At 42.3% G+C, this 18,953-nt stretch overlaps 1 protein-coding gene across 2 annotated transcripts; it reads left to right on the top strand.

Annotated features, from left to right (window-relative positions):
* The first annotated feature begins 826 nt into the window (after positions 1–826).
* fam107b (family with sequence similarity 107 member B) lies at positions 827–18,286 on the top strand. Of its 2 annotated transcripts, none has more exons than XM_070830969.1 (4): positions 827–978; positions 13,153–13,324; positions 16,212–16,368; positions 16,536–18,286. In XM_070830969.1, exons 2-4 carry the CDS (start codon positions 13,197–13,199, stop codon positions 16,653–16,655), a joined length of 405 nt encoding a protein of 134 aa, XP_070687070.1. In that variant the 5' UTR covers positions 827–978; positions 13,153–13,196; the 3' UTR covers positions 16,656–18,286. The 2 variants fall into 2 exon arrangements, with proteins under 2 accessions (XP_070687070.1, XP_070687069.1); XM_070830968.1 differs by lacking the exon at positions 827–978 and adding an exon at positions 12,013–12,172.
* The last annotated feature ends 667 nt before the right edge of the window (positions 18,287–18,953 follow it).

The following is an 18,953-nucleotide window of genomic DNA, read 5'->3' as shown; positions in this document are numbered from 1 at the left end:
TCACTCTCTTTTTCATTCTGTTTTGGTCGTCATCCACTGCTGCTAATTGCTGCACTATATTCACCAACTAGTTGCTGACTTCGGCTGTTTGCTGGCATACAGTGGGTTTATCAGTGTGATGTCTGACTGACAACAGCTGCAGCTGGAGACGAGGGTCACGAGAGTGAACCCCGACAGTATGGCTGGGGGCCGTAAAAACCAAAACAACGGCCTGAAAGATGCTAAAACACTCTGTGGAGCTGATGAGAGTGGCACATGGGTGAAAGCTACCTTCCACATTACATTTCAGTCATTTAATCTAATTTCAATATTGAAACATTGATGCTTTAAGGTGCTTTTTAAGTGCTAAAACAGATGTTGACATATAACTCAGATTGCAGCTTAAACCACATGTCTTGAAATAATACAGGGGAGGTAAAAACTCCCACAAGGCTTGTCAGAAAGAAATTATAATGTAATATCATAAGAAGTATGAAATACATAAAGTACAGTTGGTCTTTTAATATATTTTGTATACAACACACAAAATACAAGTCTATCAACACAGGCTGGGACACTTTTCAGTGACTTATGTGACGTGAATAACATGATCACAGTTTTAAAACACAGCCCAGTGTTCATTCAGTGCTCCATCCACGCCCCGCCCTGAGCTCGAGGAGTCCCCACTCATCTGAGCAGATGAAGAAAGAGGAGGAGGAGGAGGAGCCCTTGGGTGACGTCGCTTTAGCCCTCCCACCCATCTTAAATTTACATTTTCTATGGGTCCTGCGCTGAGAGTGTGTCCGTGTGCGTGTGTATGTGTGTGTGCGCGTGTGTGAGCGCAGGAGGTATTGAACAGTTTTACTAAAGCAGAGTCGCGCAGACACACCTCGAACCACAGAAGTGAGCCGGAGACGCACTGATGCGGCCTGAACCACTTTGTCATTTTAAATATTAAACAACTTCAGTTGGAGAAGTCGCGTCGGCATCGGCTTTCAGGTAGGTGTGTACGTGTGTGTGTTTGTGTGTGTGTGTGTGTGTGCAGCTTGTGCGTTTTTCGGGAGGTTGTTTCTCCAACAAAAGCGGCGCGTTTTAACTGTCTGTCCGCTCCCGTCGGCTAAAGCGGCAGGTTCGGGCTTAAAACCAGGAAAGTAACGATCGGAGGAATAAAGCGGAGGAAAGAGAGAGGGGGAATGAGATTGCAAAACACAAACTCTTGTTTCATTGTCTCCTTTTGTTGCAGCGCATGACTGTAGCCGACGGGACAGTGAGGAACAAACACGTTGAGGTTGTTGTACAGCTTGTACGGACCACAGTTAGATTCACTTTGGAGCAGGCTGATCGTGGCAAATGCTACTTTGCGAATAGTAGAAGAATAAATCTGTGTTTATTGTTCCAGGTCTTTCTGTGGCGATGTGTTTGCAGGGAGTTGCTCACATAGAACATTACAGTTGGAAATGTCTGTGCACAATTGTAGTAAAATATAGAATCACTTTTGCTTTTAAGCCAATTTAAGATCATTTATCTATTCCCCAAATCACATATTAGCTTTTCCAATCTGCCCAAAACAAGACTCGATCTGTTTTTCTTATTCGTCCCCATAGCTTACAATAGAGAATCTAATCTTACTCTTAAAACGAGGCCCATCTGTGAGACAAACAGCATATTTTATGAATGAGATGTATCTGAAGTCATCATGTGTGAGTAAGACTGTGCATGTAATAGCAAGGCAATGACTGCTGCCTTCTGTGGCAAAGCACATGGCTTCAGTCAGAGCTGACACACTGGCCTGTGCTGTCATCAGGCTCATAGACCAACTGTCATGTGAGGAGGTGTGTGATTTGCTGTGTCGTGTTTTTATGTGGCAACAGGTCTGCCAGTCTCGAACTTGTGTTGTTTCGTATTCACAGTGCCTCATACGCTGTGGAAAAGTTTCAGAGTTGCTGTCAAACTTTAACAAGACTTTAAACAAACGGGGTCGACACCAACTCTAGCCAGAGGGTCATGTGTGTGTGTGTGTGTGTGTGTTTGGGTGGAGGCAGAATAGCAGAATGGTGAATACAACTGAGCGGCTTTAACATGCGAAGTACTTCAACTCTGAGTTGTCAGATGTGTTCTGGTGAGAGGAGAAGTGACAAAAGCAGGTGGTATGAATGAGTATGTTATACTGTCGAGGTGCAGCACTTTCAACAGTGTGGGTGTGTGTGTGTGTGTGTGTGTGTGGAAGGAGGGGAAAGTTTCTCGCACATGTGTTAGTCATTTGGAGGGGAGTTTGCTAAACGATTTACATCTGTTTTCTGATCTTTGAACTCCCTCCTTCCCTCCCTTCTCTCCTGTTTCTCTAACTCAGTCTGTCTTGCTGTCTTCTGTTTCCCGTAAGGACTGATGCTGTCACTGTGTATGTGTGTGTGTGGTGGGTGTTACAACTGGAATGCTCTCTGCTCCATTATTACTGCACTCAGAGGAATTTAAATATGTGAATGAAATGAGTTTCCATCCTATAATGGCATGTGTCCATTAGTGGTTCTGGTGCATTTTTCAGATGTATCATTATAGAATTTAAGTCCATGTTAAAGGACTCAACCTGACCTCAAGAAAATCAAGGTATTTAGGTCAGGAATGGGTGTGTGTCCAGGAGGGGCGACCACATGTGTGTTGACAGTATTATCTCCCACAGTCCTGCTGCTCCGTCTGTGGGCACAAAATCTTCATTACTCAGCAGAACTCACTGATCCTTAAGCAGCGCACACCACACCAGACGTAGTGTAACTGTGTGTGTTTCATTATCAGGCTCTCTCACTAGTTCTTCACAGACATTCTGTTCACGGGTGGTGAAAGACTACCTTGTGGCAAATGTTTTCAAGTCTTTCCCCCTGTAATGAACCATATAAACAAAGAGTGAGGTCTCTGTACTGAGAGTCCCGTTCTCGTGCTTTTACCAAACACGTCTCCTCTCTGTCCGGCTCCAGTCTGCACGGACACTTTGATTTATGAATAGTTTTGTTCCCTTTTTCCATGATCTAAAAGTTTGAGCCTGGGGCAGGATATTGTTTTGAATTTTCCAAATTTGGCAGTGCAATACTTGTGTTTGGACACTGATGCCAAAACAACACTTTTTTTAATACCATATGTTTAAGGAATGTAATGTCTAATAATGTCTAGTCATTTAACAAAACACGCTAAACTTAACCACGGTCAACACGGCAAAGTTAGGAATTATATCAGAAAATAGCTCAATCAAAGAATATGTAAATAAAACGCAGGGTTTCCCTCAACATTTTATAGTGGAGGGGCCACTTCGTCTGAAACTAAGCTCACCCTTACTAACATCATAATTAATACATTTTTATCCAGTAAAACATTAGTCTTCAGAGAGAGAGAGAGAGAGTTTTAGGTGCTGTTTCACACACCAGGTATCATATTTAACAAGTGTGGACATTGTTTAGGCCGTCATCTACTAACTAAACTAATCACAAGACAAGATGTGTACGATCTTTGTGGCGTACTGCCTCTGTTTCTTGGTGTTCTGCCAAAGTAGGTTAGAAGGTTGTGCAACAAAGTGTTGGATTCTACTCATTTTAGTTTCTTTTCCTCAAACTTCACAGGTAAATTTTAGTTTACATTTGAAAATGCACATCATTTCTTAGTGCTGTAATGTAAATGTCTTTTGCTGTACCTCCTCCAACGTCATAAGAACTAAGTACATTGAAATGAAACACTAAACACTTGACAGAATGTCATGTGGCTATTCATAAGACAAGCTATATGAAGATCTAGATGGTTTGTCACCTTGGCTGAGCAGCTACCTGGAACGAAGACAAAGCGTTTGATTCAAGCTGTTGGTACTTGACTGTTTTCGATAACCACTGCTACAAACACATCTCACTTGGCACTATAGCCCTGCGTGAGCATGGCTTGTGCAAACACAAGTGATGCAATCACAGAATCCCACAACAGGACAAAGGATCTGTTTACACTGCGCTGTAGTTTTGTTGCCATGGTTTTAGATTATGATGTCAGGTATTGGGTTTCTTGATAGAGAGCTGGTGCGGGATAGACTGTGGGAGAGTGTTTTCGTGTGTGTGTGTGAACGTCAGACGTGCAGAGGCTTGTCTTTGAGCAGGATCAGGACTTGATGTTGATTTACATAAAGGGAGATAAGATTTTTATGTGCACCAAAGACTAAAACAGTCACACACACACCTACAGAGACTCGGCTCCTCAAAGAATCCCATTGATTTTCCTGCTGTTGTGCTGGAGGGTCAATCACAATAAAGCACCATTACTGTTCTGACCACTTTGCGTAGTCTTGTAGAGAGGATGACACACGAATGCACGCACACAGACTCTAAATGCCGTCCTCCTTGCAGCTTGTTAGGTTGAAGTATAGAGGGATTGGGAGTCTGAGCTGTATGAATTAGATTAAGCTCTTTGTAAGTCAGTATCAAGATGTATGATCCTGCTTTACTACAAACACACAAACAGGAATGTATGCTCCACAGAAGAGGAGAGCCACTTCTTTCTGTTACAGCCTGAGGCCAATAGGCTTTCAGCATGTAAACCCATGCAGGCATTGGAAAGTTTCCTGAGACAATGAAACCACATGATTGCCTACTGTCCCCGCTAAAAATATGCACATACATACCTATATTTTCTGTCATGTCAAGCATAAAGCATAGAATCAGAGAGAACAAAGACTCCTCATTTGGCTTGTTTTTGGACACCTTGTTACCCCATTACACATGGGCTCGTGCACGTGATCAGCTCGCACCCCTGTGTGCCTGTCTGTCTGGCTAACTGTAGATCGTCTGGTTGCCCAAGGTAACAGTTGTTATTGGGGGATTCTCCACTAGCATGTAAACAAAGGATAACCTCCCAAATCCTCCCCGGTGTGCCCAGCAGCCAATGAGAGCTGAGCTCCCAGCTGGGCTCAGCCAGTAGGCTGTGAGGAGGGGCGTGACTCCGCTCCATAAGGAAAAAACAGCAGTAAAGCACAAAGCTTTGAATCTGGAACTGGAACAGACAGCAGAGCCATAACAAAGACTCTTCCTTTATGACCGATCGGCACTTCACACCACTGAGCCAGACGAAAAGGCTGTGGCTTCTTTAACTATATGGCTTTTACTCCACTAAAGAGACAGATATGGGAATGGCTTTTAAAAGGCTGATGTGTGTGGGGAATGTGCAGTATATGAGCACATGTTTATATCTCAGTGAAGAGGAGCCACATGAAGCTTGTGTGCTCTCTCTATAATTTGTGCGTTTCTCAGGGTGTGTCTATGTGGCAAAACAGTCTGGATTCTGTGCATGTGCTATTCATCTGTCTCCGTCCACCTGTTCTCATCAGGTCTATACATGCATATACAGGACCATGTGTCGGTGTCAGCTGTGAGAGAGTATAGACCAGCCTTTTGTCTATGACTGACAGGTGTGACCCCAAACTATAGCCCCTGAGCAATTATTGAGGACATGTGTTCAGAATTTTGGTGTGAGTAAGCACTTTTCATTTTAAACCCTTAAAGGAAAGTGCACATAAGCGTGGATCCAAGTGTGTCTGTCACTCAGACATGGCAGTGTATGGATTACAGGTCTCTGGCTATTTGTGCCTGTGCCCCTACATGTAAATGCTGTTGTTTGCCCGAAGCAATAATCACTTTGCAGGTTCATCACATTCCTACAGTGTGACTCAAAGTGGCGCCTGTGCCTTTTCAATCCATCCCATTCATTCTGTAATCTGCTTCAGCCCGGGGCTCTCAACGTGCGGCAACAGGACTGCGCGTGAGCCACCGCATTAAATAACTTCAGTCAGCGCTGAACAGAAACTGTCAATACGGGCGTGTTTAAATTCAAAGGGAGAGATCGCAGCTCAACATGATCGGTTGGTGCTTATGCTAGATCTGGATGCTTGCTCATGTTGCAATTAACTCTTAAAAGCCAAATATGGAAGCAGTCAAACCCACATTATAATCAGGCAAGACCAAATGCAGCCGCTGTGGTAATCTTAGAGGTGCAAGACATGAAGAAGGATGGAAAGTGACTCAGATGCAGAATTGGAGAACTACAGCCGCAAGAGATGGCCATTTTCAAGTCAGGATCACAGCAGTGTGATTCCAGACAGACCCCAGAATCACATTAACTTTTTATATATAGTAATTCCTAAAGTGATCAATGGTTTGTTTATCTACTTATTTATTTATTAAAGAGAAAACAATAACTTACTTTTGCAGAACATAGATATAAGAAGTAGAGTTGTATTTCTGACATGACATTGTCCCATGTACAACAAAGGCCTTTGTGTGATGGGATAGTATAAACTTCCATTTCTCACCTCCTAAACTTAAGTTATATTTGTTGTCCTGATTCCTAAGGGTTCAAGGCCCTTAGATGCATACAGCCATCATGGGAGGATGAGGTAGAAAAGCTGATTGTGGTTGTGATTATATTATGTAGCCAGAACAATACAAAATGTTTGAGACTTGATATCTGAGAGTCTAAACGTCCAGTAACAACATGGACACATAGCATATCCAAACATTTTTCATAAGGGTTACTTGAATTTGTTTTTGAAGAATTATGACCAAGAAAGGTTCTGACTTTGTTTTTTATTGTCAGAAAAAAACATTTCAGTGTTCTCAGGTTGATGTTACTCAACTGCAACTGGGGGGAAAGGATGTTTTACAGTAAAAACTGGAGAGCCAGAGAGAGAGTCCCAGTTATTCAGATGTTTTTGTATGAACTATTTCTCCTGGCTGCCAGGCAGAGTAATAAGTTTGGCTGTTTACTTTTTATCATGACAGTCCATCGAGCCGTCTTGTACTCCCTTAATGACATCAGGCTTTTAAACACACACACACACACATACACACAGGCAGACATTACTGCGTAGCTTAAGCCAGACAGCTCATGCCTCCCTCACATGATGCACTAAGTGTTACATTATTCTTTCACTGTGTGGGTGTTTGTGCATGGGTGCACATCTGTGCTTTATGAACCCTAAAACCCTGATTGTAAATTCCCATACCCCAGCGCCTCCCTAGTGACATCATAGTATTGTGGGAGCGGGGTGGATGCTTTCGGGGGTCAGTACACGATGAGGCCCCAGAATTCCCCAGCTCCTCTTCTCCTCTGCCTCAGACCCCCACTCCAAGGCAGGAAATACAAAACAGATCTCAACCCCCAAACTCCCAAGCATACTTTTGAGGAACCATTTTCATTTCATTCTTTGTCTTCCTGTTTTTGTTTCTTGCTCGGATCATCTTATACTTCAGCCGTCTTTATCCAAATGTTACGAATGTTAGATTGAATAAAGGTTCAATCACACAGTCATTCAACACTCATTCTATCGTTTTCTGAAGACTGGTATGAACTATACATTTTAGCAATGTACTCTAAACTCAAACTATTAATAGCGTTAGCAAGAGCTAACAAGTTTGCTTTTGAACTGACAGAAATATGTTTGTGATCATGACTAGTTCCTGGTTCTGTGTTATTGGCTGGTTCTTTCTTTGGCATGTGCTGGCAGATCTGTTTTGCTTGAGGGGAGCATGAGTGTCACTTGTGCACACACATTATTTTGCCTACACATGCACATACAATACAAAATTGAAAACAAATGCTGTGGGCATGATTTGTTTTTTTTGTTATTGTGACTTTGTGTGTTTTTGTAGGTGCGCGTGACAGGAAAATGTGTTTCTATTGTTCAGTTCTGTACTCTGGAAACGAGCGCAGACGTACGTCACAGCACGGCCCACCATGATTTATGTGTCGTCATGGGGGAGGCTTGTAAATGAGCATGTACGTCCACCAGGGTTGTCCGGGAAATGAGCTCATTGTCACTACTAGGCCCCCAACTCTCTGCTTCTACTTTTTCTGTCACTTTCACTCTCTCGCACGCACACACCCCTGCTCTCCCTCCCCCATCCCTACACAGCTGTCCGTTAAAAGCTCATCTATCTGTGTGTTTTAATTAGGGCCTCCCCTATTTATGGCTGAATGGCCGCTTCATTAGCAGAAAGGCTAAGAGAAGCACGCTGGGATCCGTCCGGCTTGTAACACACAGCAAGGGGAGAAAGGGTGTGTGTGTGTGTGTATGTGTGAGAGACAGAGAACTGGGTGTGGGGGTTGCTTTAGGGGTATTGATGACGCAATTTCCCCTGAGGGGTGGACCTCCCATCTGTGAGCGGAATAGACAGGATCTGGCCAAAAAAAAAAAGATACAGGGAGATTGAGCAAGAGGAACTACATGGGACAAGAGATATCTGAAGGGATGGTGAATTAGATGTAAAGAAAGCTATACATATTTTTCTTCCGTTTTTCCATGAAATTATGATCTTGCTTTTTCTTATATTGAATGCACCCATGTATAATCACAATATGGGCAATTTAGCCAAAATCATGGGTTGCTCTCTTGGGTTACATAAGTATAGTGTAGTATCCATTCTTAAAGGTCTTTCAGGTTCTCATTAAAATGAATTGACTTTGGCTTTGCTCTTTTAAAAGTCAAGTCCCTTTTTCACATTAGATGCATCTACAATCAGTAAATCATCAAACCGAATGCTTAAATGCTGATCAATCCTTCTTTGTCAATCTGACCCTTGTGAACCTTTGTGCAGGATACTATGGAAAACAAATCCTGGCTGGCTGATGATGGAGAGGGTGTGGTCAGCCATGCGTTCACAACCAATGACAGTTGACGGCCCTGGCCCCACCCTGTGCAGAGCTCTGGACGGTGCGCTCTGTCTGCGCCTGTATCTTGGAGGAGGACAGGGGGTCAGATGGTGAAGCAGGCCACCAGCTGCTCTCCTCGCCTTCATTTTCTCTGTCTTTCGAGGCTGCAGCACGACTAAGGCCACTGTTGACTCATGAGAGCTAAACCATGTCATGTTTGTGTTTTTTTTATTGTCCATCTTGGCTCTGATCCTAACATTGAGTCAGCGACCTCTTATTTCCCTCTTTCATGTCAGTAATGATACACATTTTGTAGCTGTTTGTCTTTCCTGTAATATTCACAGTGTTGTTTGTTTGTTTGATTCCTGACAATGAAATGAAAAAGAAGCACTGACAATGGCCAATTTAGGTTCTCATGCTCATCCCTCATTAGCCTTTCTGCCCATCTGTGTTCTTCACTGTTGGGTTAGACTAGGAAGAAGGCTTCTCATAGACACATACATATTTATATTATATGTATGTACATATTTATTCGTGCACAAGCAAAGTGTGACAAGTTTTTCACAACCTGGCAGAGGAAAAAGCAGCTCATCACTAACATTGTTTGTCTGACGTTTGATGCTTGGCAACGTCAGGTGACAACTCTCTGTGTGGGTTCATCACAATGAGAGACACCTTTCACAACACACATCACACAGTGATTTGATCCATCGCTGTTATAAAGACATTGAGTCTAGGTAGTTTCAAGTTGTTTTGGTTAGTGAAAGTGAAAGCTTTTAGGTGTTAAGTTTGCATTAGCTGTTTCCAGCTCCGCAGTGCTGTGTCACTCAAGGAAATGTGAGTGATGGCTGGTCTCCATGGCAACGTAGAGCAGATGACAGTTAAGGGGGAAATTGAGAAATGAGTCCATATCATGAATGCAAGTCTTTGTGTTGGCTCATATAGCAGAGCTGGCCACGGTGATGCAATCACTTGGCACAGTGCGGGCACTCTATCCTTCCAAGATAAGTCACTCTATCAGCTCTAATGCAGCCTGCCACTGTTGGGTACACTTTCACACACACACACACACACAGCTACAAACATGCCTATCAAACACATGCATCTCATATCTGCATTGGAAACTAGAAAAGATTATGTCTTCTATTCATAGTTATACAGAGAAAAGAAAAGTGTGTGTGTGAGCGAGAGCGAGAGGATGGTATGAGTGATATATTGTTGAAAACATGTATAGTTTCAGCCTCTTTTCAGCCTGGATTTAACTTTCTGCTCTACATTTAGCCTTCTTTTACATGATTAATCGGATGTTTCCCGTTGCTGGCTGATCCAAAAATGTGACATTTCGCAGTGATTGAGATCAGTCATATGCAGGTCATGAGGATGACAGGGAGAGAGTGAAGTAAACAGAGTAAGGCTCTCTTTGGCCAACTCCCTTTTCTCTTATCCTTGACTCTCCTCTGACCCAGTTTTTCTCTTTTCTTTTCCATTGTTTTCACCAACTTTCTTCTCATTTTATTCCTGAACGCTTGGACATATGATTCGTCTAAATGCTGCGCCCTGTCTCTTGGACATCTTGGAAGTTCAGGGCTTTAGGAGGCTCATTATCTGTGTGTGTGTGTGTGTGTGTGTGTGTGTGTGTGTGTGTGTGTGTGTTTGCCTGTTGTCTGTGCTGTACGACTGTGTTTCCAAAACCAATAAACAAACTGTTTTAATGGCATTCCTGGAACAGCAGGGAGTGCTGTCCCAAAACGGTGTACTGTTATCCACACACTGGCATGCCTGGAGGCTTTCTGCAATAGTTACCGTTTTCTTGTTGTAGATATAAACACAGCCTATCTATTGTATGTGCTGAAGTGGCTGTTTGTCACAGTATTGTGTTGCCCAGACATAGTAAAACATCTGTAAAAGGATTGAGGCATTTTCATAGTTAATATGAAAATGCATTTCTTTATCTGGCCGACTTTGGAATATGTGAACTTGGTTATCTACTGTGCTCTGTAGGTGTTAGACTTTAACTGATAGTGAAACATGTTATCAATGTAGCTTTTAAGCGAAACCAGAAGGGGCATTAAATATAACATGCAGGACTACCGGTGATAGGGCAGAATTTAAGCAGGGCTCCAATTTGAGGTTGCAGGTTCCTTTTGAACTCCCTATGTCACTTCCCCTCTCCCTTGGGGCTCAGAGGAAGTAGGAGCAGATGTGTTAAGCAAACGGACACTTTGACAACACTGCCAGTCTTTAAGTTCCTCTACCCCCTACCACCGGCACGAACAGAAACCGCCTTTGATGTACACAGCACGTGTGTGCTCACACGCAGCCCCTGATTGCAGCCAAAAAGCTGCTCTGCCCACCTCTCCAATCGCACATGCACAAACACAGTCACCATGTCGTGACTGTGTCAGAGCATGCACTGTGACAGGCATGTACCAAACATCTTTATAGTGATGTAGAGGAAAATACTTGTTCCTAACCTAGTGAAATCTCTTATTTTTAGGAGCAGACTCATGAATATTTTTTTCCCCAAACTTGACTCTAAACCTGTTTTCTTAAGCTGATGATTTTATGAATTTATTGTACACATAGAGTTCAAGATTTATTTTGGCCACACGAGTTAGTAAACACAATTTCTAAAAGGTTATTAATCCGAGATTATAAGGGATTACCCACCACTATGACTGTTGATCACAACCCACTGAAAAAAGCAGTATTTTCGTTGTAAACATATTCCATTGGTGGTGTTTCTCTGTCTTTGTTCGGCATTGTGCAGCCACAAACCCTGTTTATCTTAGGCTTCTTTGTTATGTAACTCACATGGTTTGGTGCATGCAAAAATATCGACCTCTAGTGGTGTCCTTAACTCGTTACACCCATCCTCTGCTTGTATGTTTTGATTGTGAGGACACACTCCCCCTCCTCTGTGTCGAACACGTGCAGTTAAATGCATCTTTGGTACAACTGATGTATGCGAATGGCTCGGTCCAAAACATCACTCAAGAAGAAATGCACGTGACTTTGTTATCTGATATTGAAGTAAGCAGACTCAGTAATTTTTATAGTGCAGTTCAATACCAATTTAATGCTATTTTAAGCCAGACGTCTTGTCGCCATTCCATATGGGACTATTTTACAGGCCATATGAAAATACCACAAGGTTTAATAAAATAACAAGTGAGCATATTCTTTAATTGGTGAAAAATCTTTGTAGTCACAAACTGATCTTTGCCTAGAGATGTACATAAACAGTGAGTGGGAGGCAGGAGGTGAGGGAGGGAGCAGAGAGAGAGAGAGGGAGGGAGGGAGCGTGCATGTGTGCGTGAGCGCAGCTATAAAACAGTCTTTGAACTCCAACCAGCTCAGTAGCGGACAGCTGTGCAGAACAAAGCACCGCTCCTGTGTGAGGCTCTGCAACATACTGATAAACAGGACAGTGAGTTATAATAGCCTTTCCTGGAAAATTTATTCTGGATCAAAATAGCAGGGATGACGACTATGTTTAGATACCCCGTCTTTCCTCATCTGCAGGGTGAGTTATGCCAAGACTGAAATTTGCGCATTTTTTCCAACGCTACATAAAAGTGGAATACTTAAAAGTATTCGTTTTAGTCTTAAATCTGTTAAATGTGTCTTAAAGGGGAAAAAACATCTTTTTAGTCAAATTGTATTATGTTCTCATTTCAGCTGGTCAGACTGTAAATTGTATCCGTGAATGTGTTTATTTAAACATTTCTGATTATTTATTATTTTAAATTGAGTATGTGAGCCATCACTCAGATGCAACTGGGGATGTTTTTACTAAGAGTAAGTAACTGGGGAACATTTAGCTGCCATGAACTGTGACACTGATTAACAGGAGGCATTGGTCAAACTCTATCCCAGTTGTTTCTCAGCTTTATAATGGCCTTTATATAGGTGACCCATTGATCAGAAGATTGTAGATTTCCATACATGCGCTGGTTTGCTTTCTATACATGAAACAATACTTTATATACAATACTTGTGAAGATCGATTGACTATCTTGGGCTAAAGGCATCGTGCCCACATTTGGAGGTCATGAGTAGGAATCTTTTTGATTTTTGAGATCATTCAAGCATTCAGCTTTGGGTCACTAATGTGTTTACAACTTCTGGAATATTTACATAACTACCTGCCTCAAAGATATTGACTGTACTGTCCTGATTCATTGGCTCGATATTTTGCATATGGCTCCCGATAGGGGTATGAATGTTCCTCCTCACTCAGTCTGGAACAATTATGTAATTCCAGCACTGAGGCCCTCCATCACTATGGAGACCATTCAAAAACTCTGTGTTTATGCCAGAGGATCAGGCCCTTGGCCATATCAGAGTTTGAAAGAAGTGTCATTTCAGAGAAATAATAGGTCCCTGAAAAATGTTAGCCTGTGCAACACTTATTTTAAGATTTCTGTGGACACTGCAATGCTGCATCTGAAGCCATATCACAGTGATGGTTAAATGAGGGTCCTTATGCTTCTGTTGATTCAGATCCGTGTGACCCTGGTCTGTCACTGTCACCGGGGAGGAGTGTCATGGCGGAGCCCGACTATCTGGAGGGAGACTGTGATGAGCTCATCAAGCCCAAGAAGCTGATCAACCCAGTCAAGAACTCTCGTAACCACCAGGACCTGCACCGAGAGCTGCTCATGAACCAGAAGAGGTCAGGAGACACAAAAATACACCCTCCATTTCTTTTTCTACTTTTTTGTCCCTTCTGTATTTTTGTATGCGTTTCCTGGTGAACACACATGGTACTTCATTAGCAACCCAAAGTTTTATCACGGTTTATGACACACAAACTAAACTTGATCAGTGTTCAACAACGTCGGCTAAATTCCAAGCCTTTGATTGGAGCAATAATAAAGCGGCTAGGGATAATTATTCATGTACAGCACATGATTGGATAGATGATCATTTATTAGGAGGTAATAATATGTTGCTGTCCAACAGTTTCTGGATCATATTCATTTCCTTGCTTGTTGATGGCAACAACATCGGGTTTGCCCTCATTCAAAACAGGTTAGACCGAGAAAAAACAGTACAGCATCCAGATCCACGCTAATTTAGTTTAATCTCTTCTAATGGGGGTGAGGTAATACAGTAACTCTGCCACTTTTTTGTAATTGGTCTGATAGTATCCATGCAGATTATACTGATGCTCCTGCAGTGTGTCACTTAGGTTCACATCACTGGTCCCTGCAACCTCCAGCAGCAGCGTTATGTAAAGCTCAGTATATACAACTTTTATAGGAGACATTATATAAAAGTGCAGTAGTGTGTCAAAAATCAGTTATGTAAAGGTCACATAGATATACTGTGCATGACAAACCTGGTCCAGCTGCTGATATTAATACTAGATCATATGACACAGGAGTGTGTGTGTGTGTGTGTGTGTGTGTGTGTGTGTGTGTGTGTGTGTGTGTGTGTGTGTGTGTGTGTGTGTGTGTGTGTGTGTGTGTGTGTGTGTGTGTGTGTGTGTGTGTGTGTGTGTGTGTGTGTGATCACACTGGGGGCTGTGATCACCCTTTTGACACTAAATGTTTGTATTTTCTCTCGCCAAACAGCAGCAGCAGCTTTGTGCATGAGCTATAAATAGCTACGTAAACACACATGCTGTTGACAGCTGTTACAGCACGGCAGTGAAGCACTGTCTTAAACATGTCAAAGAGCGAGGTGCTTTGGAGGCAGGGCATTAATGAATGACAGCGAAGAGGCCATGGTGGACAGGATAAGGAGGTCATGGAGGAAAGTTAATAAAAATATGAGGGGGAAAAAAAATCTTTCCCGTTCCAAATGCTGCAGAATATTGTTTCAAGTCGTCTAGACTGAGAATATCCTGGAGTATCAGTAGAAGACTGTGAGGCTTTTGGGAGGGGATGGTGAAATAGCTTTAATTGGGCTCTCTATCATGCACTGAAAGTATAGAAAGCTTGTCTGTATAGTGGATTAGTCGTGCTGATGAAAGTGGGGAGGGAGGGAGGGAGGGGGGTATGGATGGATGGATGCATGGATGGATGGATGGATGGATGGCTGCATGAAAAGAAAAAAATGTGTTATGTAATCAAGATTACAAAACAGTCCCTGGCTGAGGGCCTTTCTCTGCCTTTGTTACCTTAGCTATGGTGACCCCTCCTACACACACACACACACACACACACACACACACACACACACACACGCATACACAGAGGAATGCCAGAAATTCAGCCACCAATACCGGTGAAGCATTTGAGCAGATGGAGGTGTTGATGTGTGGGATTTTGAACACACATTCTGGCCAGTCTGCTAGAGGGCGCGCACTCATGGGAGGGGTCGTGGAGAGGAGGGACAGTGATTATGTAAACATTGCCCACAGTAGAAGGAGTCTGGCGTAAGCGTCTTTATTGCCCGTCTTATTGCTTTCAGTGACCTTGACCCTCCTGCTTTTCTCCACGAGGGGCTGGAAAACAGCCTGACCTGATCACGTCTCTGCTCTACCTCAGCCCGTTAAGTGCTTTCGTAAGACCCTCATTGTCGGGAAGACCAGAGGACATAACTGCTGCAGTGACTTCGGAGAAAGTAGTGCTTTGTTGTAAATTAACTCCCCCTCTTTCTTAGAACATTGTGGACTCTGTTATGTAATCGTCAGGATTTAATAATGCATTAATTAAGGCCTTGTTGTTGCTAAACTGCAGTCAGGTAGGCTCGCTATGTTTTCTTTGAAGAACCGACACAGCCTGTAAGGAAAGGAAAATCACTATCCAGGAGGTTGGTGAGGAATATTAAGTAATCTGGATAATTCTGGTTTTTGAATTGAAGTTCTGAATGGGATAGAGATTAGATTTTTGACCAACAGATAGCCTTTGTCCTTTTACTGAACTTGGGTTTCTTTGCTGTTTATTCGCTTTTGTTTTGCCCAGCTGACTCCGACGCATCTCTCTGTCCCGAGCCCCCCTTCTCTCAGGCCTCATCCTCAGCCCCCTCCCCTCTCGCTCGTAATTTGGAGGAGTTTGGAGCATTACATAACATTTGGTATTTTTGCTCTTCTTCACAATACACACTCACACTTTACTAAGATGTCCCTGTCCTCTTTTTTTTGAATTTTTCTGCACAAACCCAGGCAGTTGTGTAACAAATCCCTCTGGTCAGCTTCCATGTGAGGAATATGTACCAGATACTTTCGGTTGATGTATTGGGATTGTTTTGCGGTTCTTAGAAAAAGGAAAGAAATGGGGGGAAAAAGCCTGATGGTTTCAACCCTCTTTTCCAAAGTCAGTTCCAGTGTTGGCAACCATCATATTTGCAGATCGATGAATGTGGAACAATCTGTGACTGGCTGAAAATCAAAACTTTCCTGAAACAAGACTGACATATTTAATCCAGAACATCTAATACAAATCTGCATGTCAAACTAGAATGGGGTCATGGTCATCATCTGTTGCGCATGACTGTGAATGCTAATCTGCCTCTGAGCTGGGCGCTGTGCTATCGTTCGTACGGGTTGTCTGAGGTTGGTCATTAAAGCTTCGTGTTAGTAACATGCTGTTTCGCTGATTGTTCCTGCGCAGGGGTCTGGCTCCTCAGAACAAACCTGAGCTCCAGAAGGTCCTGGAAAAAAGAAAGAGGGAGCAAGTTCTCAAGGCTCAGAAAGAGGAGCAGGAAGCTCACAAGAAGAGGAGTGACCTGGAGGTAGAGCTCATGAAAAGACAACAGAAACTAGAGCAGGTAAATGATTGAAAGAATGCATATAAACTGTCATTTTATCAATTCTTAAATGGATTTCTACATTATTGAGCTGAAACAAGATGCAGTTTATAGATGTTGAAAAATACAGTATCACCTCTATAATTTGATTAATCAGAATTTGCCATTGTTTGTCTGTGGTTTTGCAGCTGGAGCTGGAGCAACAGAAAATTGATGAGGAGCAGGAGAACACCCCCGAGTTTGTGAAGATGAAGAGCAACCTGCGCAGGACCAAGCAGGAGACCGAAGGGGAGGAACGAACCACCTAAAAACCAGCAGGGGTGTCTGGGTCTGGCTGATTGTGCGCGTGTATGTGGGCACGGAGACGTCGGGAGTGTGTGTGCAAAATGAGAGAGTGTTCGGTGGTGACCTGACCGTGGTCGGAGATGAACTCCCTGGCTTTCCCACCCTAGCTGTTCCTTAATGCAGTGAGGAGAGAGACTTTACAGACTTAAGACTTCCCTCTGTCTGCCTGCCACGGACCACCAGTTCTCACTTCTGCTCCTCACACCCATCCAGCAACACATGGCACCCCCCCACCCGCAGGAGGGACCTAACACAGACATGTTAACATGTTATGCGCCTTTCAACGAGGGCGAGCAAGCTTCCAATGAGCTCTGATGGAGAAACAACCAAACACACACACACACATACACACACACAGGAGTTTTCATCCCCTCTGTTATCACTCCTCTCTCCACAGCAAGCTGTCGTCTCTCTTTACTGTTATCAATGTTGTTATCGTTGTTGTTTTTTTCGTTCTCATCTTCAGAATCAAATAAGGAAAAGTGGACACTGGATGGACTCTTGAAGCTGTGTAATGTAAAAGCCAAACAAATGTGCTTTTGTTATTTATGTTTGTAGCTTTTAGCCCGGGTATAGGGGAGGACACTTTTAGTCGTTCTGTATTTTAGTTCGTTTTACAACATAGTACATGAGGCCAGAACAGGACAAAGGGAGTGTATGGTTGTGTGAACACTCAAGTTTGCTTTATGATTATTTTTAAAATTTTAAACATGCCATTTCCTCAGCTAATGCAATTTTGAGCAATAGTAGAACTCCCAGGCATGAGAGTGACATTTTCTTTATATATTCTGTTGTTTTGTATAAATAAAAGTGTTACTTAATAAATAATTTAAGTCTTTGTTAGATTGGTCAATAAGAATGAGCCTTGAACCCTGTCTAATCAGTCTTTGTGTGCTTTTATGAACAAAGGATTTATAGTATACACATGTAGGCCACCTGTCAGATTTAATTGATTGGTACACTTTTGAGATATCTGCGTGGCTCCCGAGAACATTCTGATAAGTGTCCTGGAACTTTTTCCCTCTAGTTTATTGTGTTTACTTACAATAGAGCCATAAATCAGTAAATCTGAATATCTGCAAAACATTTTAAATAATGAATGTTGCCATTACACTACACAAATTCTAAAATAGTTGCACAGTGTGAGAAACTGATAACTGAAAGTGCACAGTGGATATTAAATATCACACACAATAATATTGTGAGTCTAAAATTCAGTTTTTTTGCATCTCCACGAGATAATTGCTACTATTCTCACTGGATGAAGCAAGTTCATTATAACTTAACCCCATGTTCTTCTTCAAAACCTTTTAAATGAATATAATTTTAACACGTTCCATTTATTTGTCTTTATTTTGTGTGCTGCTGGAGTCTGTGGATTTGTTATCTAAGAAACAGCAGTCTTTATTTTCTGAATGGAACTTGATGCAGTAATAACAGCAAAGCAGTACGTCTGTCAAACAGCCTATCGTTGTGATAAGCTCAGCTTATTTTGTCTGAGCTGATGTTGATTTTGTTCACAGACTGCAACAGCCAGACGTCTAGACTTAGAGTATTTGGAATAAAAACAATAAAGTTGTTCTGGAAACTACAAGTGTTGCTGGAGTTCTGACGTTTTCAATAAAAGATTTACAGACCTGGAAAATGGCAAATCAGATATGCGGCACAAACTGCAACCCAGAAATCCAATCCAGTAATCACACATAATGTGTAATGATGAATTCATAGTATTTTCTTTGCAGTTGTAGGCAGTAGGAGGTGAAAATCTACAACTGGATTCAGATGCTGTATGCTTGGAAGACTAGCCCACCAAAAGCTTGCAATCTTTCCATCAGTGAGATAATGTTAATGTTGAAGAGGAAAACTGGACTAACTGGTGGCACTAATAATATGGGTCACAAGGTTGAAGCCAATAAAAAGGCAGCGTCAAAATAAAACTTTTTGTTTGTGGGTTTGATGGGTAATGCATAATACCACAGCAGCCTATTAAAACTACCAAATTAGCTCAGAATGGAGAGATGGTTGAAACAAGCAAAAGAGGAAGGTATTATATGAAAATAAAGAGGCATCTGTCCAAAACTAGATTCTTAATAATGCAGATTTTTAGGCACTGATTCTTCTTTTTGTGGTGACAGTTTTGACCCAATAAGTAACCTACATAAGTCAAAACAAATGGCACATAATTAGACATGATTATCTTAAGAAAAAAAATGGCTTTGATCTTTGTTGGACTTTAGGCACAGTCAGAAGATAAGAGATAT

Source organism: Pempheris klunzingeri, chromosome 5 (genome assembly GCF_042242105.1).
Source record: "Pempheris klunzingeri isolate RE-2024b chromosome 5, fPemKlu1.hap1, whole genome shotgun sequence".
Taxonomy (NCBI): Eukaryota; Metazoa; Chordata; class Actinopteri; order Acropomatiformes; family Pempheridae; genus Pempheris; species Pempheris klunzingeri.
This window is presented reverse-complemented; position numbering and strand designations above follow the sequence as displayed.

Bases quoted from the DNA above. Each gene is read 5' to 3' on its own strand.
- fam107b (XM_070830968.1), top strand. From the start codon at position 12,130: ATGACGACTATGTTTAGATACCCCGTCTTTCCTCATCTGCAGG. The intron at 13,325-16,211 runs GTCAGGAGACAC...GTTCCTGCGCAG, and splicing joins CTGCTCATGAACCAGAAGAG to GGGTCTGGCTCCTCAGAACA. The intron at 16,369-16,535 runs GTAAATGATTGA...GTGGTTTTGCAG, and splicing joins GACAACAGAAACTAGAGCAG to CTGGAGCTGGAGCAACAGAA.